Consider the following 15152-nt stretch of genomic DNA (forward strand, 5'->3'; position numbering starts at 1 on the left):
GGCAGCGGCCGCCGGACACAGGTGCACCTGTGTCGACAGACCGCTCCAATGGAGGGACACCTCGCAACCCTTCACCGTTCCTCCATCAAGGGTAATGAGGGGGAAAAGCTATTCAGGCAGTTTCTGGCAGAGAAAGATGCTGTTCACCACCTGATAAGCTCTCCATGCATTTCGGGAAAGAAAGGCACTGGGGCGGCGAGCTGAGAAACCAGCGCGGCCCGCCCCAAGATACCAAACTCCAGATTCCAACCGAGACTGAACGGGACACGGTGGAGGTTCCACTCGAGCCCGGCAGCCTCGGCGGCCCGTTTCAGCATAGCTGATAATTCTGGATCCGGCTCGGGCAACATTGAACTCCCGGAGGGAGACAATGCAGCCGAGTCATCATCTCCAGAAGTCAGCTCACCCTCTGATGCTGCAATCGGCGTCCTGTCCTCCAGGGGAGCCCCGAGTGAAACCGCTGGCCCACCCATTACAGATGGACCAGCAGACAACACAGGAGGCTCCAGTGGTTGCAGTGGAAGGGAGGAGTGAGGAGCCCACAGGGAATGGTTACCGGGCGGGACATCCAACACTATCCTCCGGTCACCCATCCCACACAGCACCCGAGGGTGGGGCATGGTAATGGGGACTCGCTCTCCGCGAACGAAGGCGAGTCTCGCCCTCAACACTGCGACAGTCATGTTCCCACAGTGAAAACATGAGCTGTCCACAAAAGCTGTCTCAGCGTGCTGTAAGCCAAACACGTGACACAACAGTTGTGACCATCAGAGAGAGACAGGGAACGACCGCACCCAGAAACGCACGGGCGGAATGACATCTTGAAAAAGACGCAAACGCACCCGTGTTGCTCTTTCAGAAAATAGGACCGTCACCAGTGCCGGAGCACACAGGGAAATGACCGCGGCAACACTGAACAGAGAACTGAAACAGTGAAGCACTCACTTTTCCGCCCTCTAACCAGCCATCAACACACACAAACATTTAGAAATTTGTTGCTGTTAAAACAGCAGTTGAGAGCTCAAAGCTCGCGATCACCGCTGCACTCGCGCTGTAGAACACCAGCACTGGGAGAGTCTTCCTGAAGAACACCGACACACTCGCTCGTTGTAGACAACAGCACTCTCAGAGACATCAAACGATCGGCTCCGAAGCGAAAGGCAACTAGTGCGTGCATCCACTTCCGTATTTATACCCGCGCCGCGGGGGCGGAGTGTGTGATGCGAATCACGCACGCCAATTACATTGGCTCGTTCAATAGTACTCGAAGATGATAGGCTCCCTAGCGTGATCCCATTTCAGTCGCGTCGACTACGTCCGACGTTATCGACTGAAAGGGAACCTGTATGTTGTGTTCGGGTCGTTTTGATCTGGAGAGGATTTTCTTTTTCCTGAAAGTGTTAGTTAATGTTATTGCATGGGACTAAAACTTACTGATTTATCACACAGAGTTTAAATACTTACCCAAAATTCTTAAAAAATATATTTAAATTGGAAACTCCGGTGTGGCTTTGTTCCATTCTGTACAAAATAAAAGCATTTCAAAACAAACTCCTGGTTAAACATTAAAGCACACTAGTGTGATAAACACTGTTTTTTTTTTCTTTCCGTATTTTGTTGAATATTAAATAAATTGTCCAGAAATAATGCTTTTTTCACTCAAAAACTGAGGTGCATAAGCTAAATCTCTTAAAAAATAAATAAATAAAAAATCCAAACCTTTCCTAATTGAAAGAAAACAAGTTGACTAAAAGATTGAATGCAATATGTGGTGATAATATAGAATAAATAAAGCCTAGCGTCAGTTCTGGCAGGTCACGTTAGTCAAGCTTGCATCAGCTGACTCTCAGCTAATACACGTCTACCTATAGGAGTACATATACATATATAAGCTCCTTCAGTATTATCAACAACTATCGCGTTTCTCAGGAACGAATTATCCTCCTCCATCCCCAGCTCCTCCTCTTGTCAGTCAGGATTTGGCATTATGATTCCCCTTTGAATCAGACTAAATTATCAAAATAGGTTGTACATTAAAATATTTACATTAAATATATCTGCATACATTCATGTTGGTTCTTTTCTGTTTACCCTAAGGGAGGTTATTGTGGTGTCCCTGCTCTGATCCATGCTAGGCTGCCCAGAACAGAACCATACCGCCAATCCTTACAATATATTAATGGCCAATCGTATTTGAAGATATTGGTCCTTACAGAACAAGATATTTATAAGCTATTTTTTACTGGGAACATCAAAGATGTTTTTGTCTCACAATTTTCAGAATTGCAATAAGTAGTCAGAATTGCAAAATAAATTCCACGCAATTGCGAGTTTATATCTCACAATTCTGACTTCACAACTCGCAGAAGCAAGTTCATATCCAACAATTCACTTTTTTTTCAGAATTGCGAGTTTATATCTCACACTAAAGACTGTATAACTCTCAATAGTGTTTATATCACAGTTTTGATTAAAAAAATGACAGAATTGCGAGAAATGATCTCAGAATTGCGTATCTCGTGAGCACGTGAACGTCTTTATATTTTTATTTTCATTAGCACGAGATACATTTCTCGTGAGCACATGAAAGTCTGTATATTTTTATTTTTGCATAGGTCCCTTTAGGGGCTCCGTAGAATTGCGACTTTATATCTCACATTTCTGAGAAAAAAAGGAAAAATCTGAGTTGTGAGATAAAGTCCCAATTATCTTTTTATTTTTTTACATTATGTTGTGACAGAAACAAGCTTCCATAAAAATCTGATGCTCGAAATAAAACTGTACTATTTGGATAGCAGAAATGCAGGTAAGAGGTATAATACCCTGAAACCTTTCACAAAATGAACTCTGCAGAGTTTGGATGTGAGATAATATATGGAACAAAGTAGTACAATGAGTGGAAACATTCTTCTTTCCAGTATTTCTTTTTTTTCTAAATTCAGGGTGTTACACACATGCTTCACTGCTATGAATTATTCATATGTGAACTAAAATAAACCTGAATGAGAACGCTGTATGCCAATTTTATTGTAGAAAATATGTGTGTGTATGTGTAGGCATGTACTATATGCATATGTTGTTGAAATCCTCCTTGTAGGGTGAACGCTGCCTCATGGGAGTCAAAAGAGTCTACCGAAAGCTGAAGGCCATAGCAAGGTGTGTTATGGGTAAAACCTACTCTGTCACGATGATTTCCGAGCCATGTGACTGCACTGAGTCGGACTTTGAATGGTAAGCAAACAAATTATTTTCTTCTAAGATTCAGGCTATGTTCTAAAACATATTGAGCTGTTTTGCTGTCTACTATTTAAGTCAGCTACTTCTAAGGGTTCATCCTAACTGTAATTGAACCTGACTGATTTGGAACACACAGCGTTTGGGGCCAGTAAGATAATAATAATAAAAAATGATTTTTTTAATGCAACAAGGACACATTGAACTGATCAAATATGACAGTAAATTTCAAATAAATTATCTTTTGCTAGTTTTATTAATCAAATAATCATTAAAACCCTGTTTTCACAAAAAATTTCAACAATGATAATATTAATAAATATTTCTTGAGCAGTAAATCAGCTTATTAAAATTATTTCTGAAGAATATGATGCTTCACTGAGGAAAAATACTGAATATTCAGCTTTGCGTCACATGAATAAGTTACGTTTTAAAATAGATTCATATAAAAAGTATTTCAAACTGTAATAATATTTCACAATAATATTTTTTTTCAAATAAATGCAGCCTTTGTAAGCTAAGGAAGAGACTTTCAAAAACCTTTTAAAAAATATTACTGACTCAAAACTTTTGAATAGTAGTGCATGTCAACAGTCTAATTAAATTTTAGGAGAAGGATCTGAGACAAAGTTGATACTGTAGTCAATAATTGTATCCCATAAAACTCATTTGGAACACCAAAATGACATATTTAAAAGTTTTTTCCTTGAAAAAAATGTCTTCTTGCCTCATTTAGTATACGCAGTTCTATAAATATGCATATTAGCCCCGCCTCCACTCACTCACACCAGCTCAGAGATCCACTCGTTGACGATCACACGTTGACCTGATTTTAAATTAATTCATTGCTGAGATCTCCATTAAGTCTCCGGAGCTATTAAAGATAAATGTTGACCAATTAAAATATAGCATTTGCCAGTATTTTGTCAAGACTCACGCAAAACAGAATAAAGGAATAGTTGTGGCTAGTCCTCATCAGATTAGCATTGCAGAAGAGAAGATTTTTGCTACAGTATGTGGAAACCGGTCAAGCTGCGTATAAACAGCGATAGATGGAAATTGACGTATTTCTTCTTGAAAATACATAGTCCCTCAGTGGTACTGTTCCATCTGTCACCTCCACCCTTTCTTCTGTAGGATTTCACGACTCACGCTTTGCGGCTTAAACCCTCCATTTGTATTCCTGACACTCCTCCTGGTCATGTAAATGTGGCCTCTCCTCTCATTTCCCCCTGAATTATCAAAGTTATTAATGTCGCTGTTCTGGAAAGTTCCAAATTTGCAGGCCCCTCGAGGCCACGTGGGACAATGTGTGAAGTTGTTAATCAGGGAGTAAAACGCTGTGCGTTTATCAACACAAGCTGGCTGCATCTGTGGAACTTGTTGTGGTAATTAGTGTAATTTGTTTTCTTGATTGGGGTGTTGAGTTGCATTGTTGGACAAACAACTTTGGCTTTTGTTGTCTGACGGTTAGGTCTAAAAATGTCGAAAATGTAGGTGTTAATTATTTTTGGATGCAAGTATTTTTCTTCTGCTGTCAAAAATTGCTATGCTGTTGAATATGATCAGAGATGGCTGTAAAAAATAAATCTGCATTGTTTATCCTTTAGATATATATATATTTTTTTAAATGCAAAAAAATCGAATCTTTTATTAAAGTAAAAGAATTGAAAGTGGGGGGAAAATCATATTATGAAATACATGTTTTTCTCCAAAACACATTGGGAACAATTATTTGCCCCCTTTTATTAAATACTTTTTGCCTCCTCCTTTTTCCAAGATAACAGCTCTTGAGTTTTCTCCTATAATGCCTGGTGAGTTTGTAGAACAACTGACAGGAGATCAGAGACCATTCCTCCATACAGAATCTCTCCAGATCCTGCAGATTCCCAGATCCATGTTGGCGCTTCTTCTCTTCAGTTCAGCCCACTCATTTTCTATAGGGTTCAGGTCATGGCCATTGCAGATTTTTAGTTTTGTGCTCAGTGACCCATTTTTGTTTCGATCTTGATGTTTGTTTTTGGATCACTGTCCTGATGGAAGATCCAAACATGGCCCATTATAAGATTTCTAGCACAGGCTGCTAGGTTTTGATTTTTTATTTTTCGAAATTTGATGAAATATTAATGAAAAAATATTTGTTTGTATTTGTCTGTCGGACAGATGAAAAAAAAAAGAGCTTTTTGGCAGCAAACACTTAAGATGGGTTTGGTGCACACAGGGATAAAAAGTACCCCTAGTGTAAAAATGAAATACTCTGCTGTATCTTTAATGCTGTGGGCCTAATTTTCTGCCAGAGGTCCTGGACATCTTGTTCAGATACATGGCGTCATGGATTCAATCAAATGCCAACAGATAAAAAATCTAAACCTGACAACCTCTGCTTGAAATCTCATAATGGGCCATGTTTAGATCTTCCAACAGGACAGTGATCCAAAAACAAACATCAAAATAAATAAATAAATAAATAAAAATGGGCCACAGAGCACAAAACCAAGCATCTGCAATGGCCATCCCAGTCGCCAACCTGAACCCTATGTTATCTAGCTGTTATCTCTGTAGGAGGTTGCAAAAAGTATTTAATAAAAGGGGGAAAAATAATTGTTCCCAACGTGTTTTAGAGAAAAACATTTATTTCATAATGTGATTTTCCCCCTACTTTCAATTCTTTTACTTAAATGAAAGGTTAGATTTTTGCAATAATAAAAAAAAAAAAATATATATATATATATATATATATATATATATATATATATATATATATATCAAAAGGATTAATAATGCAGATGTATTTTCTTACAATCATCTTTGATCATATTTACCAAGGGGGCAAATAATTCTGACCAGTGCTGTATATATATATAATTCATTATAATTCAAATATTTAATAGTTAGTCCATTTCAATCATTATAATGTGGGTACTAATATAACATGTACTATACAGCTAATATAACTAATTCCACATAATGGTGAAATGTATTTCATAGCTGGGTGATTATAGCATTAGCATTCTGACATCTTGTATTCAATTCAATATTATTTCTCATTATAAATACTATCTTTGAACAAAAATAAAGGCAGGACATTTTTTTTATTAATCTGTGGGTTATGAAAGACAAATGTTATGATGGCCTTCTCCAGTAATGATAAATGAGAGACCAGTGGGATTTTATCTTTTGGTCTGGGTTTAGTGACTGAAAGGTTATAGGTTCAAGCCCTGCAATGCAATATCACAATTGAGTCCTGGTGATGAAAGCACTTGAACCTGGGTTCCTTCATGGGATCTAACAGTGCTATCTCTGCTAGTTGTTTGAATAAAAATGGGTTAAAATTACCTATTAGTAAGTAGAAGTCAATGATCCTAGAAACAAATGGACTGATTTTGGGTTATGGTTTTGTGGTCCCATGTGCTCTTACCAAGTGTTTTTTTTTTGTTTGTTTGTTTGTTTTTGTTACAGTGATTATGGTTTCGAGAGAAAAACTGATGGGAAATGTACTCCAGCATTCTGGTTCCCCCCCTCCTCCATGTCTCGGACCTGTACCACAGAACACACGTTCCTCAACAGCACTGGGTGAGATCTTGGGAGATGCATGCATCTTACCATTTAAAGTGATTTACACATGCTGAACATGTTCCTGGATCAATAATGACTGGTTGATGGTAATGTTGTTCCAGGAATATGTCTAATTTGTTTTTATGTGAATTAATTTGTGCTGCTTTTCTAATCAGACGTCACTTACATTGCATCTAGGAGCAGAAAATGATCAATTAGGGGTTATATATTTATTTACGTAATTGGAGAGTAAAGATATGTTCAGCATTAAACGGACGTTGTAGTAATATGTTCTTTCCTATTGTTATGTATATCTGAGTAAAACAGCTTCCTGAACAAGAAAAAATGTGGACCGGACATGATTCTATTCCTCAGGAACTGATTGGATGGTTGTGGTTTGCTAAAAAAGTGAATCAAAGTTGTCCTAAGACAAGAACGGGTATTATTCAAAATTCATGTATAATATATATATATATATATATATATATGAAATACAGTTTTTAGATCACTAAGAAAGCTTGTGTGTGTGAGAGATTTTCAATAAAAAAAATCCACCATCTGTATTCTCAAATGATTTTGATGTGTGACTCATTAGATATATTGTGTGTTTTCACTATCACAGATAAGCACACTAATTTCAGTGCTAATCGTTTTGAGAATAGGTTTTAATGGGAATGCGTTTTATGCGTATGTGTGTGTGCAGGTACAGAAAGGTGGTGTCTAACAACTGCACCGGTGGGGTGATGGAGCAGTACACGGCTCGTAGGCAGCTGTGCCCTAGCCAGGCCCCTCGCGGCCTCCACTTAGTGACCAGCGAAGGGAAGCTAACAGCTACTCTGGCCAGCAACGTCACCTTACTTGTGTTCCTGGAGGAGGTACAAACAGATTCAGTCTTCCCTGCACTGCTTTTCACTGACAAAAAGTAGTCGGCGATGTCACTTTGTAAAGAAAAAATATGTGCATATAGTCTGAATACGTAATATCCATGTGCATGACTTGACCGTTTTCACACAAAAAAAAAAATATTCTAGTTTCATGTATTCTTTTTTTATCTACAATTAAATGTGGGGAAGTTTCATAAAAAAATATAAAAAAAATAGCAATAAGCTGAGAAAATCCAGTTTTTGTAAAAGACTACATCTGGATCGAATTTAGAACGATGATCAAAACACAGATGGAGTAGATGGAGTTGAGCCCAAAGCTTTCACAGTCCTAGAGCTCATCCTGGATCGACATTTCATTCAGTAACATTTGTCCGTTTGGATTTATAAGCTTTTGGATATTGGTGATTGCATTATATTACATATGCATATGATTACATATGCTATCGCTTGTTTCTGCTGCTTCTTCACCTGTGTTTTGATCGGGAGATTCAGTACTCTTTCAGAAGATGCGTAATAGCGCCCCCCTACCATATAATACTAAAAACATGGAAAGCCGGAAATTTCCGTCAATGGTAGGGAAGCGTTTTCTCGTGTGGGGTTAAATGCCCCCTTTTTTCAATTTTACTGACTCCAAACTTTTGACGGGAGTGTGTTTACTCCAATTAAACAATTTAAACTGACTGGTGAAGTTATTTTAAATCTACTGATAACCCCCAAAGAACAGAAATAACCCTCATCCTCACCATAAAGTAGACATGTTTTATGTCTGAGATTTGAGAACTTCTTGAGATTTGAGTGTTTTGCCTGCACAAGAGCAATGTTTTCCCATGGTAGATCTCCGCTCTGGGCAGAGAAGGCGCCCTCCAAAGCAGATGAACCGACACCTGAATGAATCGTACTCAGAACTTTGGCAATGTCGTAGTCAGGAACAGGTTTTGCTTCCTGCCAAAAAAAAAAAAAAAACTCATTTATTACAGAGAGTACTCTAACTAAAGCACATTTGTGATATTCACCAGCTAGACCAGCCTGGCTGTTTTCAGTTTTTTTAGACTCATGATGTTTTATGTTATTACCTTTTTACTCAGGGTGATGGATCGAAAACCAGCATCACGGTGGATTTCGGTGATGGAAACGCCTTCACCTACTCCAACGTGAGCTCTATTGAAGATGGCATTAAACACATCTACAAGAACGTGGGAATCTACCGAGTGTCAGCCACGGCAGAGAACAGTCTGGGCTCTGAAACTGTGCTCCTCTTCCTACACATTACATGTAAGCCAAGACGTGGGAGGGCGAGTAACAATATGCATAATACAGACAGCCATATCGTATTCCCCTTTTATATCCTTAATGTATTTTAAAGACCTACTGGGTCTGAGCACTCTGAATTCCTTTATGGTTTATTGACCAGAAAGATCTCATTTGGCCTTGGTCATATTACACTCCACAACTGGACCACCAGATTAAAATCATCCCTCTTAGTTTTTGCTGAGAGACACTTTGGTGTACGATGAAGGTCTTGAGGATGGAAAGTATCATACAGGTCTGATGAACTTTACTCAGTGTAACTGTTACAATTAGCAGCTGTAAAACTATAGAATCTAATTCTAAAACTAATGACTTCATTATTTTCAGTATGACAGATGTACTTTTGCACAATGTACCAATGTTATACCGGAGAGAAAACTATTTACAATATATTAGTATGGGCTACAATGAGCACTTCTGAGGAAGATTTGGCAGTGTTTGTGAGGTTTGTGGCATGTATTCTTAAAAATATATTCAAGAGTTTCAATCAAATTACGTTTTGGGGTTTAATTGCTACTATTCGGAATATTTGATTCTAATTCTTGTGATTCTCTATGACATACTACATTCTCTTGTGGATCTGAAATTGCATACTGTCTGAGTAGGTACTACATTTGAATTTGAACTTACTTTGCGACCGTTGAGTTCTATATAGTATGAATATGGGTACTGCATCCACCACGTTGCTACTGTCACGTGATCTACCATCCCACCTCATGGGATGGTAAAGTGTCCATCGTATGCACACTTCAGAATCTCGGTGGAAGTAGTATGTCATCCGGGGACTTTTCGCCTACTCTTTTTTTTTTTTTTTTTTTGAATACAATGTATTCGGACATACGTATTTCTCTGCTGGTTTTTCGCATACTATATAGTAGGGAAGTATTAGATTTTGGATGCAGTGACAGTGTGCTTAGTTTAGTCTGATTACCTAACAATTAACTCTTGAGTCGATTCTGTTTAGTGAATCAAATACATACAGTGTACAACACAACCTTGATAGTCCGATTCCCAAATAAAACTCTTATAAGTCAGTTTTTTTTCTCTCAGTAAATTAAAACAATACAGCAGAGATCGTGTGGTCTGATTTCCAAACAAATTACTCTTATATATGATTGTTTTTAAATGATTCAAATAGATACAGCTTACAATTTACTGTTGTGTTATAATTAAAGCTCCTTTATATGACAATACTTAGTACACATTATGAGTAGGATTTTATTAAAATAAAATGAAATAATGTTTACAGTTTATTTCGATAGTCTTCGAATTACAAGTAATTTTTCAACTACATGTCAGTAAACTCTCATTAATGTGCAACTACACGTCAACTTATTCTCATTGGAATATTAGTAGACTGGTAGGGTTAGGGTTTGTAGAATAAGTTAACATACTTGCAAAGTTACTTTGTAGTTATAGAAAGTAGAATGTCTGTTATGAAGAATCGTAATAAAGTGTTTGCAGATATTAAGCAGACAGTCTACTAATACTCTAATGACTGCTAATTGACTTATAGTTATTATCTAAATAAAGTGTTACCCAATGAATTAATTGTTACCACATTTTAGCTTGTTTAATATGTTTGGTTTAAAAAATACTGCATATAAAAGCTGAAGTGAGTGTGCAGCTATATTGTGCCTCTATATAGTTAAGACCGTTATTGAACTGCATTTATGCCTCTAAAAGGTTTGAAAAGTCATTAAAAAGCATAATTTCAGATGTACTTGCCCCTTAATGTTTTGAAGAAGAAGAAAAAGTGTGGTTGGTCATTTCACATGTTGGTCAAATGGCCTCTTCCTGTCAACGTGGGTGGTTCTTGGCCAGAATATGAATTAGACTCCATGCCAATAATCGAACAGACTACTCTATCCTGTTATGTAACAAAGTCTTGTACTAATGTTGGAAGATGTAATTTTAGCACATTCAAAGAACAGATGGACCGAGTTCTTGTATATTTTGTGTGTGTGTGGTTTCAGTCTGTGTTTGTGCTATAGGAAGCTCATCACATATCAGCAATTATCTGAGCATTTTCATTGCAATTTCATTGCCTTTTTCTCATCTCCACCTACTCAGTGAACTTGCCACCCCCCGCTACATTCAGGCAGACAGATGCCTCCACACTGACATATTGATCAGGGAGACGAAACGCTTCCAATCTGTCAATCCTGTCGTGCCAGGCAAAGCAAATAGGGCCCTTGGTGCATGAGCTGCAATTCACACGCAGATGGCTCTGTGTCCCTAAGAGAAGGATTTGTGAATGAATGAATATATGGTGAAATCATTAAGAGTATGTTTAGTTTGTGTTGTATCTTTGTATTCTTTTGACTTTTTTTTATTCATCTCATTCAGTATAACTCAGTGTTTTTGAAACAAGAACCGCATTCCACCATAACTTGGCCACATATAACTTAATGAGAATATATTCACTACCGTGCAAAAGTTTGGAGTTGGAAAGTGTTTTTTTTTTTCAAACGAATAGTCTCTTAAGCTCACCAAGACTGCATTTACTTGATCATAAATATAGTAAAACAGTAATATTGTGAAATAATATTATAATTTAACTTTTTCCTGCCTACATTTTTTTTTAAAAGCAGTCACCACCAGCATATTTCATCATTTTCTCAAAAATGTCATGGCCCCCAGAATATGTTGTTGTATAAATATCTGAATATGCAATATATCAAAAAGGAAAAAACAGACCCTCTGATTTCAAACAACAGCAACAAAATAAGTTTTATTCTAGCTTCATCCATTATTTTCTTATCAACACTTGAATGTGGGTAAGTTTCATAAAGAAAGCAATATTTTGAGCAAAAATCTGAGAAAATGGCGTTTCTGTCAAAGACTCCATCCATACCATTCAGAACGATAACCAAAACATAGATGGAGTAGATCGAGTCCATCAACAGCCACTAAGGTTGCACAGTCCTAGACCTCGTACTGGGTCAACATTTAATTCAGTAACATAAGGAAGTTTTGATTTATATGCTGTTTAATGTTGATGATTGCGTTATTGTACATATACATATGTACAATACATATACATATGATATCTCTTGTTTCTGCATCTCATTTTGATCAGAAGATTCAGTATGCTTTTAGAAGATATGCGTCATACCCTATAATAGTAAAAACACGGAACATTTCCGTCAATGGTGGGGAAGCGTTTTCTCACAAATGGCTGAAATTTCTGTCAACGGCAGGAGTTAAAAGAGATATATATATATATTTGTGAATGAAGTGTATATGTGAATATATATATATATATATATATATATATATATATATATATTTTTTTTTTTTATTATTATTTTTTATATAGGCTATATTTTAAAATACATTTTATTTGGAGACCATCAAAATAAAGTATTATAGAGTCTACTAATAATCGAATGACTGCTAGGTCACGGTCGAAGTGATAGTCTATTGTTAGTCAAAGTGTTATCGAGTTTTGTCAACATTTTCCTTGAGTGTTTGAGTCAGAACAGTTTAATGGCTGAAATAAGGTCTGTGGTGAACACAAGCTTAAGACACTTTCACGTTTTATTCCACGACATAAAATACATCAGTATTGCCCCACTTGTGATTCTTTGAAGCTGTTATGTGTCTTGAAAAAGGCGGTTGCTAACAAGTGGTTAAATGGGACTACAGAGGCTGTCGTGGAGATAAAACATCAACACGCCGAACAGGGAAACTCATTCCGCTTTTACAGCATCGTTATGGTTATAATTGTGCTCTTATAAACTATTCTAACTCAAACACTCAAGGAAAATGTAAAACAAACGGGTTCTCTCATATGTATGTGTTTAACAAAGCGGGTTTTGAATATGATGAAGTGAACAAGATTTGAGAACTAGCGAACACTGTTTCACTCTCTGGCTTAACCGACCTCACTTTAATTTGTATTCCTCTCTTGGAGCAGGTCATCTGGAATCTGTTCATCTCTCTGCCCCTTTTGTCGCTGTGAAAAATAAAGAAGTCAATCTGACGGTGGTTCTCTGGCCAAGCCAAGTGGGAACAGTCACCTATATCTGGTGGTTTGGGAATAATTCAGAGGTAAATTCTCCATGCGTCACTCACTGGACACCTGTGCATGACTCAGTCTGTGTGTGTTTTTGCCTCACCGGCTGCCATGTAAATAAAGTTGGCATCTTCAATGCGACTACTGACAGGGCATCCTCTTGAGAGTCTCTTTCACGCTGTATTCACAGCCCGTGATCACGCTGGAGGGGAGTGTGTCGTTCACGTTCTCTCGAGAGGGAATCAGTGTTGTCACTGTGCAGGTTTCCGCCGGGAATAACATCCTACAAGACAGGAAAACCGTTGCTGTCCATGGTGAGTTTGACTAAAAAGAGCAGTGTTGTTTTTGTTAGCTGAATATTAGATGTATATAACAGCACCTCCACAATATTACATTAATATATAATGTAAGTTAAGTCAACATAAAATCAAAATTATTTCAGAAATTCAATGGTGGATATAAAATAATAATATTTTCAACATCACCAAGGTCTCTTCATTCTCAACCATGCCCATCATGTAGAGAACACTAAACACATTTTACAATGCAATTCATTCTTGATACATAAAAAAATCAATAAATCAGCCCCATGCCACATTTTTCTCATCGGATATCATCAGAAATGCGTCATGGCAAAAGTCGAAATGAAATGCATTCACAACCCATTTCAAGCACTATATCATACAGTAAATTCACGTGTTGAAAACAAATGCTGCAACACAAGCCTCTCCAAAATGATTTGTGATAAAAAAGCAACTTATAATTATAAGAATATAATACTTTTTGTTATATCCCAATAACAGAATACTTCAGATCTCATCTTCTCGCCTTTTCATCCAATCTGGATGATCACAACCCTGATGTGTCCGAGTGGAGACTTGATGTGAGTCGAGTCATTAAAACCTCCATGGTGCAGGTGAGTTTAAAACATCTGGTATTAAAGAGTTCAATCTATAATACTTCATTGTACATTTAATATAATACAGCATAAGAAAACAGCCCTGAAATTACTTCTACTGAAATGAACAACTCAACGTTGTCCATGTCTGTTTTGCTTTGAAGTCATTAGCGTATTTTAACAGATATAAATTAGTATCTGTTTATTTATTTTCCTCAGAGGAAAGCCTATTTATTAATATTAATCCTCAGGTAAACATTTGGATAGAAAAGAAAACAGTCTTTCTCTTGAACTGTGTCTCACCTAATGTATTTCAGTGCTTTTTTGCATGCAGTTCGCATGAGTGTATGCAAAAATATATTCATAATCTGAAACATAGTGGCATCTTCTAATGAAACAGACATTTCAGGAGGTGTTTTTTAAGATGTTTTGGGCATCAAATGTGAGCAAAAGGTCTTCACACAGAGTTCTGTTTCATAGACATTGCATTAGTCATGACATCACCACCAAAAACCAGTGATGAATAGTAACAAAGTAGTGTTACTGTACTTAAGTACATTTTTTCAAGTATCAGAGTATTTTTATATTGGGAAACTTTGAGTTTTACTTCACTACATTACAAAGCACAATATCATACTTTTTACCACTACGTTCCATAAAAACATATCATAGGAACATAGGAAGAAATCGCCACACCCTCTGAGACGCAAGAGCGATGTCCGATCTGTGAACGAGAGTTGATTCTTTCATGTGAATCAGTTGAATTGGTTCATAAATAACATTGAACAATTCATTCACAAATTGTAACCAATTGCAACTGTTTTTGAGTCAACAACTCACTGATTCAACGATATGGTCTGAATGAGCTGACTAGAATAAACATGTGGTTCATCATCAGTATTTTTACTTTTATACATAAGTACATTAAATATCAAGTACTTTCACTCAAGTAAAACTGAAATTGAGTAATTTTACTGCAGTGATATTTATCTGTATGAAGTACTTGACCTGTGTACTTTGGCCAAATAGCATTTTAAATTTAGATTCTCTAAAGTTTGTGAACAATTTGAGTCTCAAAATATAAATTCCAAATAAAAGTGTAATCAGGATCTTTTCTGGGTTTTCATGCTCCACACTTTGGTTGTGAAACATCAGTTTCTAGATTCGCCTTCACCGATGGAGAAACATTACCGTGACAGGAAAAAAACAAATATTTAAACATATGGCACGACAGACCGAAATCATCATCAGT

General features: G+C 37.0%; 1 protein-coding gene across 5 annotated transcripts in view; it reads left to right on the plus strand.

Moving 5' to 3' along the window:
• The window catches only part of sorcs1 (sortilin-related VPS10 domain containing receptor 1), a 240968-nt gene that overhangs the window by 213484 nt on the left and 12332 nt on the right, over positions 1–15152 (plus strand). For all 5 annotated transcript variants that reach the window (XR_013207788.1, XM_077246243.1, XM_077246245.1 and 2 more), the window contains 7 exons: positions 3098–3231; positions 6694–6807; positions 7493–7664; positions 8759–8945; positions 12904–13037; positions 13193–13316; positions 13806–13918. Coding sequence is in view for 4 of the 5 variants with exons in the window: in XM_077246243.1 (XP_077102358.1) it covers positions 3098–3231; positions 6694–6807; positions 7493–7664; positions 8759–8945; positions 12904–13037; positions 13193–13316; positions 13806–13918 (978 nt within the window). In the remaining variant the exon portion in view is untranslated. The remainder of the gene's footprint in view (positions 1–3097; positions 3232–6693; positions 6808–7492; positions 7665–8758; positions 8946–12903; positions 13038–13192; positions 13317–13805; positions 13919–15152) is intronic.

Source organism: Siphateles boraxobius, unplaced genomic scaffold (genome assembly GCF_051911475.1).
Source record: "Siphateles boraxobius isolate OS27281-9 unplaced genomic scaffold, OSU_SipBor_1 29, whole genome shotgun sequence".
Lineage (NCBI taxonomy): Eukaryota > Metazoa > Chordata > Actinopteri > Cypriniformes > Leuciscidae > Siphateles > Siphateles boraxobius.